General features: G+C 36.8%; 1 protein-coding gene across 1 annotated transcript in view; it reads left to right on the plus strand.

Annotated features, from left to right (window-relative positions):
* The first annotated feature begins 3970 nt into the window (after positions 1 to 3970).
* Positions 3971 to 15283, plus strand: part of LCA5 (lebercilin LCA5) — a 76892-nt gene continuing 65579 nt past the window's right edge. The window contains exons 1-2 of the mRNA XM_004270093.3: positions 3971 to 4165; positions 14811 to 15200. Coding sequence (XP_004270141.1) covers positions 15002 to 15200 — 199 coding nt within the window. The 5' untranslated portion in view covers positions 3971 to 4165; positions 14811 to 15001. The remainder of the gene's footprint in view (positions 4166 to 14810; positions 15201 to 15283) is intronic.

Genomic DNA, 15283 nt, shown 5'->3' on the forward strand with positions numbered 1-15283 from the left:
CAAAAATTCATCAGTCACTACCTATGGTGTTTGGGATTAAATACAAGCTTAAAAAAGCATTTAAACATCTCTAGCCTTTGCCTCCTATCCAACCATACACTGGCGAGAGAAGGGGCTACTCCCTCTCTCAGTGTATGCTCTACCTTTCCCCATGCCCTCCCCCATGATGTTTACTAAACGATTTGCCCTGCCTCTGGGCATATACTGCCCTGCCTGGGGATATACTGATTTATTTCTACCTTATTTATCTTCCCATTTCTGGTTAGCTTTATGTGGCATAAGCTCTAATTCAAGAGTTATTTCCTCTGGGAATCGTATCTGGGCCACCAGGCTGAGTTAAGAGTCCCTTCTCCAAGTCCCCTTAGCACCTTAGGTATATCTTTATAATTGCCCTTATTACATAGATGACCTGCAATCAGAAAAACTTATCTTTCTTGTTCATTAGACAGCAGGCAGCTGGAAGACAAGGACTTCATTTTTCATCTCTGTGTTCCCCAAGTACTCAATATGTATTTAATGAACGAAGGTTTCTACCTCAGAAATTTCCCATTGCAGCTCTGCTATGCCATTTTTCTGTTTTCACTGGAGAAATACCTGTCTATTATGCTAGAACTCCAAAGTAGTAAAAACACTTTTTTCTTTACCTAGGATATTTATTGTCAATTAAAAAGACAGTCACTGATTTTAATAGAATCTCCTGTGGATTATTTTCAGTTGAGAACAGGCAATCATCTACTAAGAAAACTATACTAACATTCTCCCTTTCAAATCTAACAATGTGAATACAAATAGAATTACATTTTCCTTCAGTGTTAGTCCTACTGCGTTGGAGACAGCATTTGACCTGTAGGTCAATTTACTTAAAGATGTAATTGTGGAGTAACAAAATATGAAAACATGTATTAAAAACTAGCTTAAACCAGCTTTTGATTTAGTTCTTTCTATGCAAAACAAAAGCAAAAGCCCCCCAAATTCAAATAAACTCTAAGAAATTGAGAAACTATTAATGATTTACTCACCAATTATGAAAGAAAAATACTAGTAAACATCTCAATAGCCTTATTTCTTTCTCCACTAACAAAATAATTAACTTGTAAATTTCATCAAGTGATCAAATAAGATTTATCCTTTAAAGAAAGTAATAGTCAAAGAGTATCAGCTTTCTGTACTGCAAAGGCAAATAATAACAAAAATCAATTAGACTAAATTTGTTTTTATAAGAGCAGACTACTTTCTGTGTCCCCAGTTTTACTGTTCTTTATACCCTACTCAAGTTTTCCTAAGCCATTCCATTTTTTTAAACATCTGGTGTATTAGATAATGTTTAAAAGTTAATATTATGTGTTGGCAACCCACTATTTACCTGGAATTTATAAATAAATTTAAAATTTTCTAGCAATATGGACACCAAAAAGTTAGATTTAGAATTTTCGAATTTTGTACTACTTATCACAAAAGGTAAAATATGTAAGAATATATATATTCTTATATATATATTCTTTTTTTTAAGAATTGTATTAAATGGACAACTGAACTTTAGCTAAGAATAATTATATGCTGGTGTACTTTCTAAGTTGTGATTATTTCTAGTATGCCCATTTTAAATTATAGTCATTGTAATTTCTGGATTGTCTACAGTTGGAAAGTCTACTTACTAGTCTATTAATTTTATGAAGCTTCTAACAAATTGTTCAAACACTTAAGTTTCCCCATATGCAAAATGGGAATAAGTCTACTGGTAAGCATTTCTAGGAAGATTTTAATTGATATCATCTGTATCACTGTTGCCACATAGTATTAAACAAGGCAATCAGAGTCCTGCAAAAAGTTAACATTCAGTTAAATCTGGAGATATTGCAATAACAATATAAGCCCCAAAATAATAAAAATAAAACTCCAAAGTGCTTAATAATTATTAACATAAATTTTTTCATAAACATAATCTTTAAAAATAGTAAGTCTGGTTCCTGTTGCTTATAATTTCAAGTGGCAGAAATGTAAAGATGTGATTTTGTTGGCTTTGTTTCCCTTTTTTTTTTTTGAAAAGCAGAATTCTATGTAGTATATAGTGAAATGAAATGGCAAATGGTATAATCTTAGGAAATTCCAGCCCTATCAAAATCATATCAAAACCATGTAAAATCACATAAAAACATTTGAAATTATCTCCTATTTTGGGATAACCTTTTAAAAAATTAGTTCAATAAACTGATTCTTAACTTATGTAGGTTTATACATTCTTTTGGTCTTTTTCCTAGGTCCAACAAATTGATAGTCACTGTTATTCCAAATACGATAGAGTGAATAAAACTGTACATTGTAAAGATCTTGAAAATGTGTTACATACAATTAGACAATTTTGTGGAGACTCCTGAACTTTTAAATTCTTTCTTGCTCGCCAGCAACTCTATTAACCTGTAGGTGAAACACATTAAAGGCCTTAAATTTGAAACCTGGAACTTAGCTGACCTTGGCTTGAATCCTGACCCCACCACTTACTACTTTAGTATCTAGTGGTAGATCCTTTAACCTTTCAGAATCTGTTTCCTCAGGTAGAACGATGAATAACAATACCAGTCTAGAACCTGAATGAAGCCAGAATATTACACTGACTAGCACACTGTTAGTGCTAAATAAATACCGTTTCATTCTCAGCTCTCCTTGAGTGCTAGCAAACCCCAGTTTGACTATTTGGGGAGAGACTCTTTTTGTTTTTGTTTTTTAATCTAGTTACAGGATGTTTTTTGACTCTTTATAGCAACTTCCTTTAAAAGTAATCCATCAATGCGTTTACTGAGCTACATAGTATTAACTTTAACGGAGTAATAACCAGTGAACTAGTTTAATGAAGAGTATTAGCAGATTTAAACAAATTAATGAAAAGCTATTTCAGTGCAGTTTCTGGTATTACTCATCTTAATTTTTTTACTAACAGATGATTACTATCTTCTCCCGATTATCGCGCATAGAGACGATTGTATTTAATTATGGTATTGTTTAGGTGGGTTAATCTTTAACTTGAAGTAAAATATATTGACAGGGTAAAATGAAAGGTTTGAAACAGTGCAAGTCGAAAACATGGTCAAGCAAGAAACGGAATTACCGTAATTCATGGTCAGAAGATTGATTAGAACGCCTTTGCCTTCAAGAATTAGATTCTCTGCAGAATGAAGGTGCTAGAGAAATTAACAAAGGCGAGAACACCGGAGTATGGTGTTAAACCATCATGATAATCAGAAGGCTCAGAAAGGCTTGAAACTTCATCGCAGAGAGGATTTTCTTTTTACCTTCCCTGCCTCCCGCAATTAATGCCATTTGATATACACTGTCAATTATTTTTGAAGGGAAAATATGCCTTAAAGCAGCTCTCGATAGGTTACTGACATGCCCCACAAATGTCATTCCACCTCAAACCCCTTCCAAAACCCAACAATCACTTTTAAGCCTAATTCGGGGCACTTTCGTGCTTCACTAAAGCCAGGTCTTCGAGGCAGGCGCATCAGTACACTTATTCCACATCCTCCTGAAAATCAGCAATTTCAGTGCTAAGACAGAGAAGCGACTAGCTATTTGTTTCTAATTTAAAACCAAGCGATTTCCAAAAACGATTCGAGACAATTTTCAATGTTTTCAACTACGCAGTTGCTCATTTCTACAATTCACGTCAAGTAACCCCTCTCCTCTCCGCCCGCGCCTTTCACCTCCCACCACCCAGGGGCCTAGACCCTCTGCGGCCGCCCCTGGCTTCGCTCAGCTTAAAGGGCCGGGCGCGCTTCTACGAGCTTCGGTGCGCACGACTTCGCCACTCTCCGTAGCCTCTACAGCCAGAGCGGTCAACCAATGGCCGCCTAGTCTCGTACTCATCGTCCCGCCTTCCGGTTCCACTGAAGCCAATAGAAAGAGCCCTCTAACAACAGAAGCCAATGGGAGGTCGGGGGCGGGCTTATCATTGGCTGCGGGCGTCCCGCAGTGCAGTCTGGGCCTCCCCCTCCGTTACCCTGGAGCCGAGGTCGCCGCGCCGTTGCAACCCAGGAGCTGACGTCCCTGCCCCTACCTTAGCCCCGTGTTCAAACTTTCCGCACCCCAGCCCCCTGAGCGCCCGCCCCGCAGCCGAGTCTGGCACCCCCTCTTTGGCGGCCAGACGCCGAGGCCCCGCGGACAGAAGGTAAGGAGGCGGGCGCCGCGTCCGCGTTGAGGAGGGGCGGGAGCGGTTTGGAGGTGGGCTTTGGGGTGGGCGTGGGGATAGGGGGGACTTGAGGGTGCGAGTTGAGGCCGGGCTGTGCGGGACCCGCCAAGCAGGTTGGGGGCGTGCGAGTGGAGTTGTTAAAGGATTAGGGATGGAGGAGGACTGGGGGACGCGGGGAGAAGGAAAGTCCTCGGAAAACAAATCTGGAGCCCGGCGGCTGGGAGGGGGTTGGGCGGAGGGGAGGTTGACCGAGAGATGGGGGATTGGGAAGTTAGGATGAGAACGAGTTCGGGAGGGGTTGCTTTGGGAGATCAGGCAAAGAAGGAAGGGAGCGCCTTGCAGGAGGATCTAGAGAAGGGGTTCGGAGTTATTAGAAAGCCCTAGGGGCCTGCAGACACTGAAGATGGGAAAGGAGGGACGGGGCAAGAAGGGGAAGGAGGCTGTGAGGCTCTTTGTAGCCCTGGAATTAATAAATGATAGGAAGTTAAGACTGATTAGAGTGGAACGGCTCTTTGGTGCAGGCTGTGAAATTTTTACACATCCTTCAGAGATGGGATGAGAGGAGGGGAGAGTTGGCAAAAAAAAAAAAAAAAGTGCCTTCTTGGCATCGGTGAATCGGAGTGGGTGCTCAGATACTTGGCGTTTTAAGTCGGCAGGACCACGGGGTAGTGTTTAACAGTAGTGAAGAGCACGGGTCCAGTTCACCTGAGCTTAATCCCCTCTCACTGACTTCCACCTGAGCTTAAACCCCTCTCATTGACTTTCACCTGAGTTTAAACCTCTCATTCACTTTGTGGCCTCAGACAAACCACAACTATCAATTAGTAACAAATTGGGAATTAAGCAGGAGAGTCATGCTGTCTGATCTCTTTGTCAAGTTTCAATAGGTTTCTCTAACTGGGGCAACAAAAATGAAAGCAGGATATCAGTTAGGAGGCTGTTGTAGAAGTTCAAGTGAGAAAAGATGGTGGCTTGGACCAGGGCAGTTGCAGTGGGGATGGTAAGAAATCATCAAATGTGGAGTATATTTTGGAGATAAAACAGCCTGGTTTTACAGATGGTTTGGTTGTGGGATGTGAGAGTAAGAAGGAATCCGGGATGATCCTTAGATTTGTGAAATGGATAATTTAGTAGATGGAAATGCCATTTAATGTGATCAGAAAAATAGGAAAGAGTGGGTAGGAGTAGAAAGGGGATAGATCATGATTTTGTGCTGGCATGTAAGGTTGAAATGATGTTTAGATACCTAGCTGGAGTTCTCACATAGGAAGGTGAATATATGAATCCGAAAGGCAGGGTAAATGAAGTCTAGGTGAGATCACCTAAGGAGAGAGCATAGATAAAAGAAAAGAGGGCCAAATATGTGGTGCCTTGTGTACTCCAACCTTTAGAGGTCAGGAAGAGGAGGCGGATTCAACAAAGAAGACTGGGAAGAGACAGCCAATGAGGTAATGAGAAAACCAGGAAGGCAGGTGGCTATGGAAGTTAAGTAAGAAAAGAGAGTGTTGTAGGCAGGAGGGACTGGTCAGTCTCGTCCAATGCTGCTGGGGGGTCAGGGGTGAAGAGGACAGAAAATTGGTTCTTGGATTTCACCAGGCTGAATGTCACTGTCTCTTTTGACAAAAGCTATTTCAGCGGAATGGTCGGGATGAAAACCTGACTAGTGTGGATTCAGAAAAACATTGTTGGAAAGGAAGTAGAGATGACATTCTAGATTATAAATTACTCTTCGAAAACTTTTACTGGAAAATTGGAGTGGAGAAATTGGGTTGTAGATGCAATAGGCCATGGAGTCAAGCAGCAGCTTTACTAGAACCTCTTTGTTGATTGGAATGATCCTGTAGAGAGGGCAGAATTGCAGGAGCACAGTCCTTGAGATGGAGAGGAGTGGGAAGGAAGACAGGTGAAAAGTTTAGCTCTAAAAAGGAGCAGAAATGCTGCTTCAGTTTTAGGAGCGGGAGCGCCACACTATGGAATAGATGCACATGGAGGTGGCTTTAAAGATGAGGTAGTTCTCATCGATGGTTGGTATTGAAATATTGAATAGGTCCCTCAACCAAGAGTCAGAAAACTTGTAGTCCATTTCCAGTTTTGCTAACTTAGGTCTGTGACCTTAGATAAGTTGGGATCTTGGGTAAGTCACTTTGTTTTTCTGGGTCTTAGTTTCCTTAATCTATTCAAAGAAAGGAGTGATTTCCCAGGGTTCCTTCCAGTGCTAAATTGTTATGTAATCTTATTGAACTATAGTAGTTCATTTGTTTTTACTTCGTAAAAACATTATTAGTTATTATTCTAATAGTTGTCTTACCTCATCTTTATCCATTTCTTCCTTTCATATTTTGGTCTAATATTTCATGCATTTTCTTTTTTCTTTAACTTGTTAACTTTTGTTTTCCTGTTTGCTTGTTTGAACAGTTTTTCTGGCAGCCACTGACAGCCAGGCAACGGTGTTCTTACAAGGACTAAGGACTAATTTTATAAAGGAAAATTTTCACAAGTGTCTAAATTTCCATTTTCTAGGAAGGCTTAGATCTTTGGGTTGCTTTATTTTCTAAGGAATGCTTGTTTGTTGTCATGAAGGTTTGTAACATAATATGGGATTAGAAATACCTACCTTATTTCAGCATAGATCCTAAGTAATCAGAAGTTTGGCAAAGGTAACAAAATGTTCTCTAGCATTCCTGGGACTATTCTTCTCCTTTTTTTTAAATTTAATTTTTTATTTTATATTGGAGTATAGTTGATTTACAATGTAGTGTTAGTTTCAGGTGTACAGCAAAGTGATTCAGTCATACATATATCCATTCTTTTTCGGGTTCTTTTCCCACATAGGTTATTACAGAATATTGAGTAGAGTTCCCTGTGCTGTATACTAGGTCCTTGTGGATTATCTGTTTTATATATGGTAGTGTGTATGTGTTAATCCCAAACTCCTAATTTATCCCTCGCCCACACAACGTTTCCCCTTTGGTAACCATAAGTTTATTTTCTATTTTCGAAGCCTATGAGTCTGTTTCTGTTTTGTAAATAAGTTCATTTGTATCATTTTTTTTTTAGAGTCCACATATAAGTGATGTCATATGATACTTGTCTTTCTCTGTCTGACTTACTTCACTTAGTATGATAATCTCCAGGTCCATCCATGTTGCTGCAAATGGCATTATTTCCTTCTTTTTATGGCTGAGTAATATTCCATTGTATATATGTACCACATCTTCTTCATCCATTCCTCTGCTGATGGACATTTAGGTTGCTTCCATGTCCTGGCTGTTATAAATAGTGCTGCAGCGAACATTGGGGCGCCTGTATCTTTTTGAATTATGGTTTTCTCCACATATATGTCCTGGGGGCTGTTCTTGAATTTATCACTTTTAAAGTGTTCTCGTGTAATTAACATGTAATATTTTCAGGGAATATATAAAGGATACATACATAATTTATTGTGACTGTTTTTTCTAATCGTCTCTCTTTGATGGAAGAGCCAGACGCTGCTCTAAAAGAACTCATAGTGTATTTTTGCTCATTTTAGTTTCCTCATTGTCTAAAATGGCGTCTGTATCATCAGTAATTTTTGTTGACTGAATAAGTGTATGAATTGAATAGTAGTTTCATGAACTTTGGAAAAGTGATTGCTTATATCAAGTTGTCTTGAAAGGTCGAGAATAATTGTTATGAATAATTAGCCTAAAGATGACTTATATTTGCTGTTAAAGATATAGATCTGACCATATGTATTTGTCTCTTCTACTTGGAGACAACATTAAAATCATATTAAAGAAAAAAAGAGAATAAACCTATAACATTGTAAGAATGATAGAATACTCTCAGTAGACGAGAGATTACAACACATTTCTGAAACATGAAAGAAATGACGGGTGGAATAGATTAGAACAGAACTATGTCCCAAGATATTCAAGAGGGAACTGCAGCAAAGAAATATTCTGATATATCCAACAGAGTCTCAGAGTATCTTGGGATTTAAAAAGTCAGAAAAGAAAATTGAAAATGGGGAGGAAGAATAATTAAAAAACTATAAATGGAATAGTTGTGCCTCCTTTTCCACCCAAGCTCATGCACAGCGACCGTCAGTGTAATACTCTCTGCCCTTCACCCCTCACTCTCTTTTCCATCAAAAAACATAGAAGTAATTTCTTCTGGAAATAAAAACAAAGATGACACTAAAGAAGAAGTAGAGTTGCCATGGTGGACATTTGTGTTTGGAGGTAATCCCTCCTCATTGCTAACTTTTAGGGAGTCCCCAGCATAATGGCTGATTCTTTGCTGTTCATCCTAAAGCAACGTGTGCCTGTCAGGAGGCCCCGCTCACATGTATATGGTTTCCGTTCATTCTTTTTCTTCTTTCCTAAATATCAGTGGGTGATTAAAAATTATCTTCAAAGAAATAAAATCAGCAGTGTATAAAAAAACCTAAGATGAACAAACTGAAAAACTGTAACTGTGTGAAACGAAGATAATTTCTGGATCAGAAGAGACCTTAAAACAAACAAAATGTCTACTTAGTGTTCTTGGGAAAGAGAATGTATTGCCTCATTAAAGCAAGAACAGAATAATTATTTAAAACAATCAGAACAAGAAAGAGTTCTTGCAAATTAAGATGTTTGCACAAATTAAAAAAAAAAAAATTCCTGGATGATTTAGAAGATAGAGTGAGTAAATGTCTTTGAAAATAGTCCAAAAAGACAAAGAGAGCAGGTCTGTTATTTAACCAGTAGAAGTTTCAAAAAGAGTAAAGGAAGAGTCAGTTATCAAAAAAGAAACCTAAGAACATTTCTTGTGCTTAAAGACACAAGTTTCCAGATTAAAAGGAAGAGGGAAAGAAAAGGGCAACACAATGAAAGCAGAACCACACCTACGTACATCATTGTGACATTTCAATATAGCAAGAGGGAAAATCCTAAAAGTTCCTAGGGAGTTAAAAAAAAAAAAAAAAGATTACCTATGAAGAATGAGAATCAGATGAACATAACTAGAGTGTGAACTCCATAAGGGCAGGGATCTTTCGTTGTTGTTTTTTCATTACTGTTGCATAGTGAGAGCTCAAGAAAAGTATATGTTGAGTAAAAGAATGACTGTCACATCTCATAAGCAGCTCTGAGGGTTTAGAAGACAGTGGAGCAGTGTCTCCAAAGTTCTGAGAGAGTCACTTAGAATTTGGAACCTATGAAAACTATCAAGTATGAGGCAAAATAAAGACATTCTCAGGCATGCAAAGACTCAGAACTTCTACCTCGGATAACCCTTTCTGAAGAAGCTACTTGAGGATATGGAGCAGTAAAATACAATGAAAACTAATAAAGACGATGACATGGGCCACTAGAAATGGTAGATTAACTCAGAAGTACAGTAAAAGTTATTCCAGAATGACAGTGGTGCAGCAGGTAGAAAGTCATTGGTTTACATTAGAATAGGAAATTACTGGTCTCCAAGAAAAATGTCTTTTAGGAGGAAGAATAATGGATTTCAGGCTATAGATAGAATGACTAAGAAACTGATAGATATCAGTGATGTGATAAGAAGGATGCTTTTTCCTGTCAAGAAAAAAGGACAATTAGGAATTCTAGAGAAAAACCTCTGCGTAACCAACATGTAGTTGCATGTTGCAGCCATTTAAAATGAGGTGTGAGTTAAATCCTCATCTTTCATAGTCTAAAATTGCTAATTCAAGAAATAGTATAAGCACAGTACTATATATAAAATAGATTAGCAACAAGGACCTACTGTATAGCACAGGAAACTATACTCAATTTTTGTAATAACCTATAAGGGAAAAGAATATGAACAGGAATATATATATATATAGATACACATAAGTGAATCACTGTGCTGTACATCTGAAACTAACACAATATTATAAATCAACTATACTTCAATAAAAAAAATAGTATAAGCAAAAAGTATAAGCCATTAAAATAGTTGTCCCAGGAAACAGGATTTGGATAATGGGGCAATGGATATTTCCTTTTTTTTTTTTTTAAAATATGTATATGTTTGGGGCAGGGGTTGGGGAGAGAGCTAGTATTGGTGTATATGAGATGAATGGCAGGTAATGTTTTTGTGGATTCTTACCCTTCGCAAGAAAAAGTTAGGTGGGACCCCTGACTTACATGGGATAGGTCATAGGGAGCTACTGCTGCTATGTGCATATAAACAGAAATAATCTTCATCCATATCATATAATCAACTTTTAATTATACTGTTAAAACTGAAAGTCTTTGACAAAGAGTATTAATCAGAATTTACTGAGCATCTTGTATGTTTGAATTGTAATATACAATTATTGATATTTACCAAGTGCTTATTGTGTGATAGTTATTGAATTATCCCATTTAATTGTCACAACAATTCTTTAAGGAAGTTACCATTATTATTTCCACTTTACAGATGAGAAAATTGAGATTTAGATTTAGATTGAGAAGTTAGGTGGCTTCTCCAGGTTTGCACAGCTAATAAGTGATAGAGCCACTTAATTGCTTTAATCCATCATCCTTTTTTCCTAGACAGTTGTTTTTTTTTTTTTTTTGCGGTACGTGGGCCTCTCACTGTTGTGGCCTCTCCCGTCGCGGAGCACAGGCTCCGGACGCGCAGGCTCAGCGGCCATGGCTCACGGGCTCAGCCGCTCCGCGGCATGTGGGATCTTCCCGGACCGGGGCACGAACCCATGTCCCCTGCATCGGCAAGCGGACTCTCAACAACTGCGCCACCAGGGAAGCCCCCTAGACAGTTTTTTAAATGTGTAAATATTTTCTGTCATGATTGCAAAGTGAAAGATTCAGGCTGATTTATATATTTTTTAATATTAGTACTTGTTGCTGATTTCAGATCAGATAGCTAATTGTAACAGAGACTGAGATTGCCAGGCACTAATAATCTACCAGGAAGTAAAACAAAATTCTAAGTTTGTTTGCTTGATTTTGAAAAAATCTTTTTTGTTAAGGAAAATCTGAAACAATATGAAAGCAGAGGTAGAATAAGTGAAGCTGCAAGTCTCCACAGTTTTTACATAGTTTTATTAACTCATGGCCAGTCTTATTTAATCTCTACTTTTACCTCCTTCCCCTTGGATTATTTTGAAGCAAACCCCAGACATTATTTAATTTTACCTATAAATATCTCAACATCTACCTCTGAAATATAAGGACTCTTTAAATAAAGTAACCACAATATCATGATCTCACCTAAAGCGATAGCAATTCCTTAATGTCATTAAATATCCAGTCAGTGTTTAAATTATCTTATAATTTTCTTTTATATAATTTGTTTGAATCAAGATTGAAGCAAGGCTCATAGATTGCAATTGTTTGTTTTCCTTAAGACTTTTAAAAAATATAGAAACCCTCTCGCCATCTCTTCTTTTCCTGCTTGCAATTTATGCGTTAAAGAAGCCAGTTTGTCCTATAGGATTTGCCACAGTGTGGATTTTGCTAATTGCTTCCTTGTACCTCTGTCCCCTGTATTTTCTATAAATTGTCATTTCAGTTTAGAAGTTTGACCAGAATCAGATTTTATTTTTCTTGTAGGAGGAGCAGATTACTTCAGAGGTATCCTTGTCCTATCTGGAAGGCACACAGTGTCTGATTATTTCTTTTCTATGGTGTTAGCAGCCATTAGTAAGCATTGTCTACTTTCATTATTTCATTAGTGGCTACAAAGTGGCAGTATTCTAATTCTGTCATTCTGATATTCCCTTTTTAATTTATTAGCCAGAATAATTCTGTAAAGAAACAAACTTTTTGGCCAACCCAATACTTCCCCTTATCTACTGTTTTGTTATTTTAAGATACAGCTCTTAACAGTATAGGTAGGATACATGTTTGATTTTTTTCTCTTTATGTATCAATTTCATATGAATGAGTTGGTTGCCTAGTGTCTTTCAGAGGTAACTAATTAGTTTTTTAAAAATAACATATGACCTCATGAATTTAAACATATTTGATGTGTCTTAATCCTTTGCTGATATAATTCTTATTGATGATGCAATTGTCCCACTGTGGGCTAGTCAGAGCTTCTTGGAGTGCGCTCCCGAGCCCTTTTGATGCTCCATCAGGAGTGCCTCACAGCTTTCTCGCTTTCTAGTATGACCAAATTTCTAGATTTTTAGATTCATCTTGTATGTTTCCTCTCTTAGATGTGGAATAAGACGTTTTACAAGGAGTTCTAGTTTCTTCTAAGGGAAACGGTATTTAGACACTACATTTGAGTGCTGGGAATGTTTGTTGCTATTAATTCGTTTCTTGCTTCTAGGGTTTTTCAGTGGACAGAGCTGGGAAACAGCGTTTTTTTTTTTTTGAAAATGTAAAATCCGTTATAAATTCATACCGATACTCAAAATTCACATTTTGGGCTCCAGAATTTTAAAACTCGTATTGGCTTATACTTGTTTGTTTTAGAAAATTCTAATACCTAACCGAACCAATGTAATTACTTGTTTGCTTTATCTCACAGTGCACATGTAGCCTGAGAATAACAATGCCAACAATGTGATTATTGAAACTAGTTTTTAGAAAAATTTTGTACCTTTTTGTCAGTAGGATATATCTCACTAGGGATTGTGTTTTAAAGTCATTAGAATTGGTTAATCTGTGTGGTTTTGTCACCAACTGTATATATAGTTACATTTATTTGTTTCATTTTCTTTGGATTCATAGGAAATGCTTTTTAAAAATCTAATTTCTAAAAATTATTATTTCCAAAGTTGAGTCTACAAAAGTTATAGATAAAGAAGTCTAACTCCCATCCCTGAACTCTGCTTCCTGCTTTCCTCTACAGCTATACTGTCCAATCAGCTAACCACTAGTGCATGTGGCTTTTAACATTTAAATTAATTAAAATTCAGCATAATTAAAAATCAGTTCTTCATTCACACTTGCCACATTTCAGGTGTTCAGTAGCTACATGTGGCTAGCTATCATACTGAACAGATTTTAGAACATTTCCATTCTTGCTGAATGTTCTGTTGGACAGCCCTGCCCTAGAGAACCCATTGTTTGTTCATTATTTAATTTGTTCTTCTACTTTTTAAAAATATAAAAAGTTGTGTATATAAATTTATAACCCTCCTTCTTCATTCAATGGTAGCGTACTATACATGCTTTTCTCCCTCTTCCTTTTCTTAATATATTCTAGAGATCATTTCAGACTGCAAAGAATATACAGAGGTAATCCGCATTCCTTTAATAGCTTAATAGTACTGTACTTCACTGTGTGGAGGTTTACAATGTATGCAGCCAGTTCCCTATTGATGGTCATTTTGATTGTTTTAGTCCTTTGCCACTACAAAAGTGCTACATGAATAGTAGTAGTGCTACCTTGTGCATGTGTCATTTTCATTTATTACTAGTATATACTTTTAACACTAATTTCATCAATGGGCTTTTCATTTCTTGTAAATATTAAGAACAATTATAATTATAAAAGTAATCCAATTCCAGACGTTATTTTGGTATATTATGTATACCTTGGTTTGCAATTTTTTTCCAGTTCCTGAGTTCAGTTAAAAAGAATACTCAGTGTTTTCAGTATTTTTCAATGACTGTGTGTAGTTGAGATCATATTTATACACCAGTCTGAATTTTTCTTTTTACTGTAATAGTATAAGCATCTTCGTTGTTAACGCAAACTTTCTGTAAACATTTCTAACAGTTGCATGATACTAGGCTATATTGATTTTTTCAATACTTTCCTTAATTTTGTTAGTTATTTTGCAGTGGTTAGATTAGGTTGCTTCCTTTTTTGGTTTTTTTTTAATTGTACTGCATTAAATATTTGTGCATAAACTTTCCCCCTATTTTTAGGGTAATTTTCTTGGTATCCGGCAATGGAATTATCAGATCAAAGGTTAAAAGCATAATTAAAGTTTTAATATATTTTGCCAACTTTTTTCCCAGTATTTTCTTGACAGCCATTCTGGAAGCATTGAGTGTTGAGAAATCTGTGACAATTTGATAGGTTTAAAAATGGTATCTGAGGTTGAATGTTATTATGTGCCTATCGTTTATATTGCTTGCTGTGGGTCTTAATATGTATTTGCCATTTATCTTTGGACTTCATATTTTTCTTATGGCATGATATGAGGTATTTATTGTTAAGGGTGGTAACCATTTTTCTGTCATGTTGCAAATGTTTTTTCATCAAGTGCTTTAATTTGATTAATTTTTTTACATACTTTCAGTTTTACATTTTTATGCAATTTTAGATATTTTTCTTTGGTTTTGTTAGCAGTCTTGTCCTTTACCACCATCCCCCAACACCCCACCCCCCAAAAAAAGAAAGAAATTGGTGATTTGATCATAATTCACCTGTTAAAAATCAGCACTTGTGTTTATTTTAAATCTTAAGATTCAAGGGAGTCAAGTGCAGTTAACATTTATTCAGAAGCAAGTATATGTCAGGTACTTTACATGTTCTCTGTCTAGGCTATGACAGTTTGTCTTTTCTCCAAATACTGTAAACAACTGTGTGAAAATATAGATGAATTAAATTACAGCCTCTTTTAAAAATTATAAGCAGTATATTATTTTGCTTTTAGTATATTTCCATTGTAATTAACTGTAGAAATCTATTTCATGAAATATGATGAGTTTCCTTCCCCCTTCCTTAATTGTAGGGGAAAAAGTGTATTTTCTGGTCCCTCCTGTGAATTGTGGACCACAGATACAGAGAGAAAACAAATTGCACATACATGAATATTATCTCCGGGATCTGAAGACTCTAAAAAATGCTCTTCAGGATTGCCGTGGATTTTTCTGAAGAAAAGAATCTGTGAAATTATGTGAATAGAGGCCATTTTTCAAAGCCATGGGGGAAAGAGAAAGAAGTCCAGGTACTGGTAAAGAAAGTAAGGCAGGCAGACATTATTACTCTTACTGTTCATCTGATTTTGGAGCTACACCACAGTCTTCTGGCCGGTCATCGCTGGTCCATCCGTCCTCACCGGCAAGTATTAAGAGAAAAAATCCTAAAAAACAAATTTCAGACAGCCAAGTGCGTCATCAAGGTAAGCATCCTTTAAAAAAGTCCAGTAGATCTAGAAAATTCATTTTGAATGCTTAAGGAAAACATGTATGAATGAAACTCTTA

The sequence above is a fragment of the Orcinus orca genome, chromosome 12 (assembly GCF_937001465.1).
Source record: "Orcinus orca chromosome 12, mOrcOrc1.1, whole genome shotgun sequence".
Taxonomy (NCBI): Eukaryota; Metazoa; Chordata; class Mammalia; order Artiodactyla; family Delphinidae; genus Orcinus; species Orcinus orca.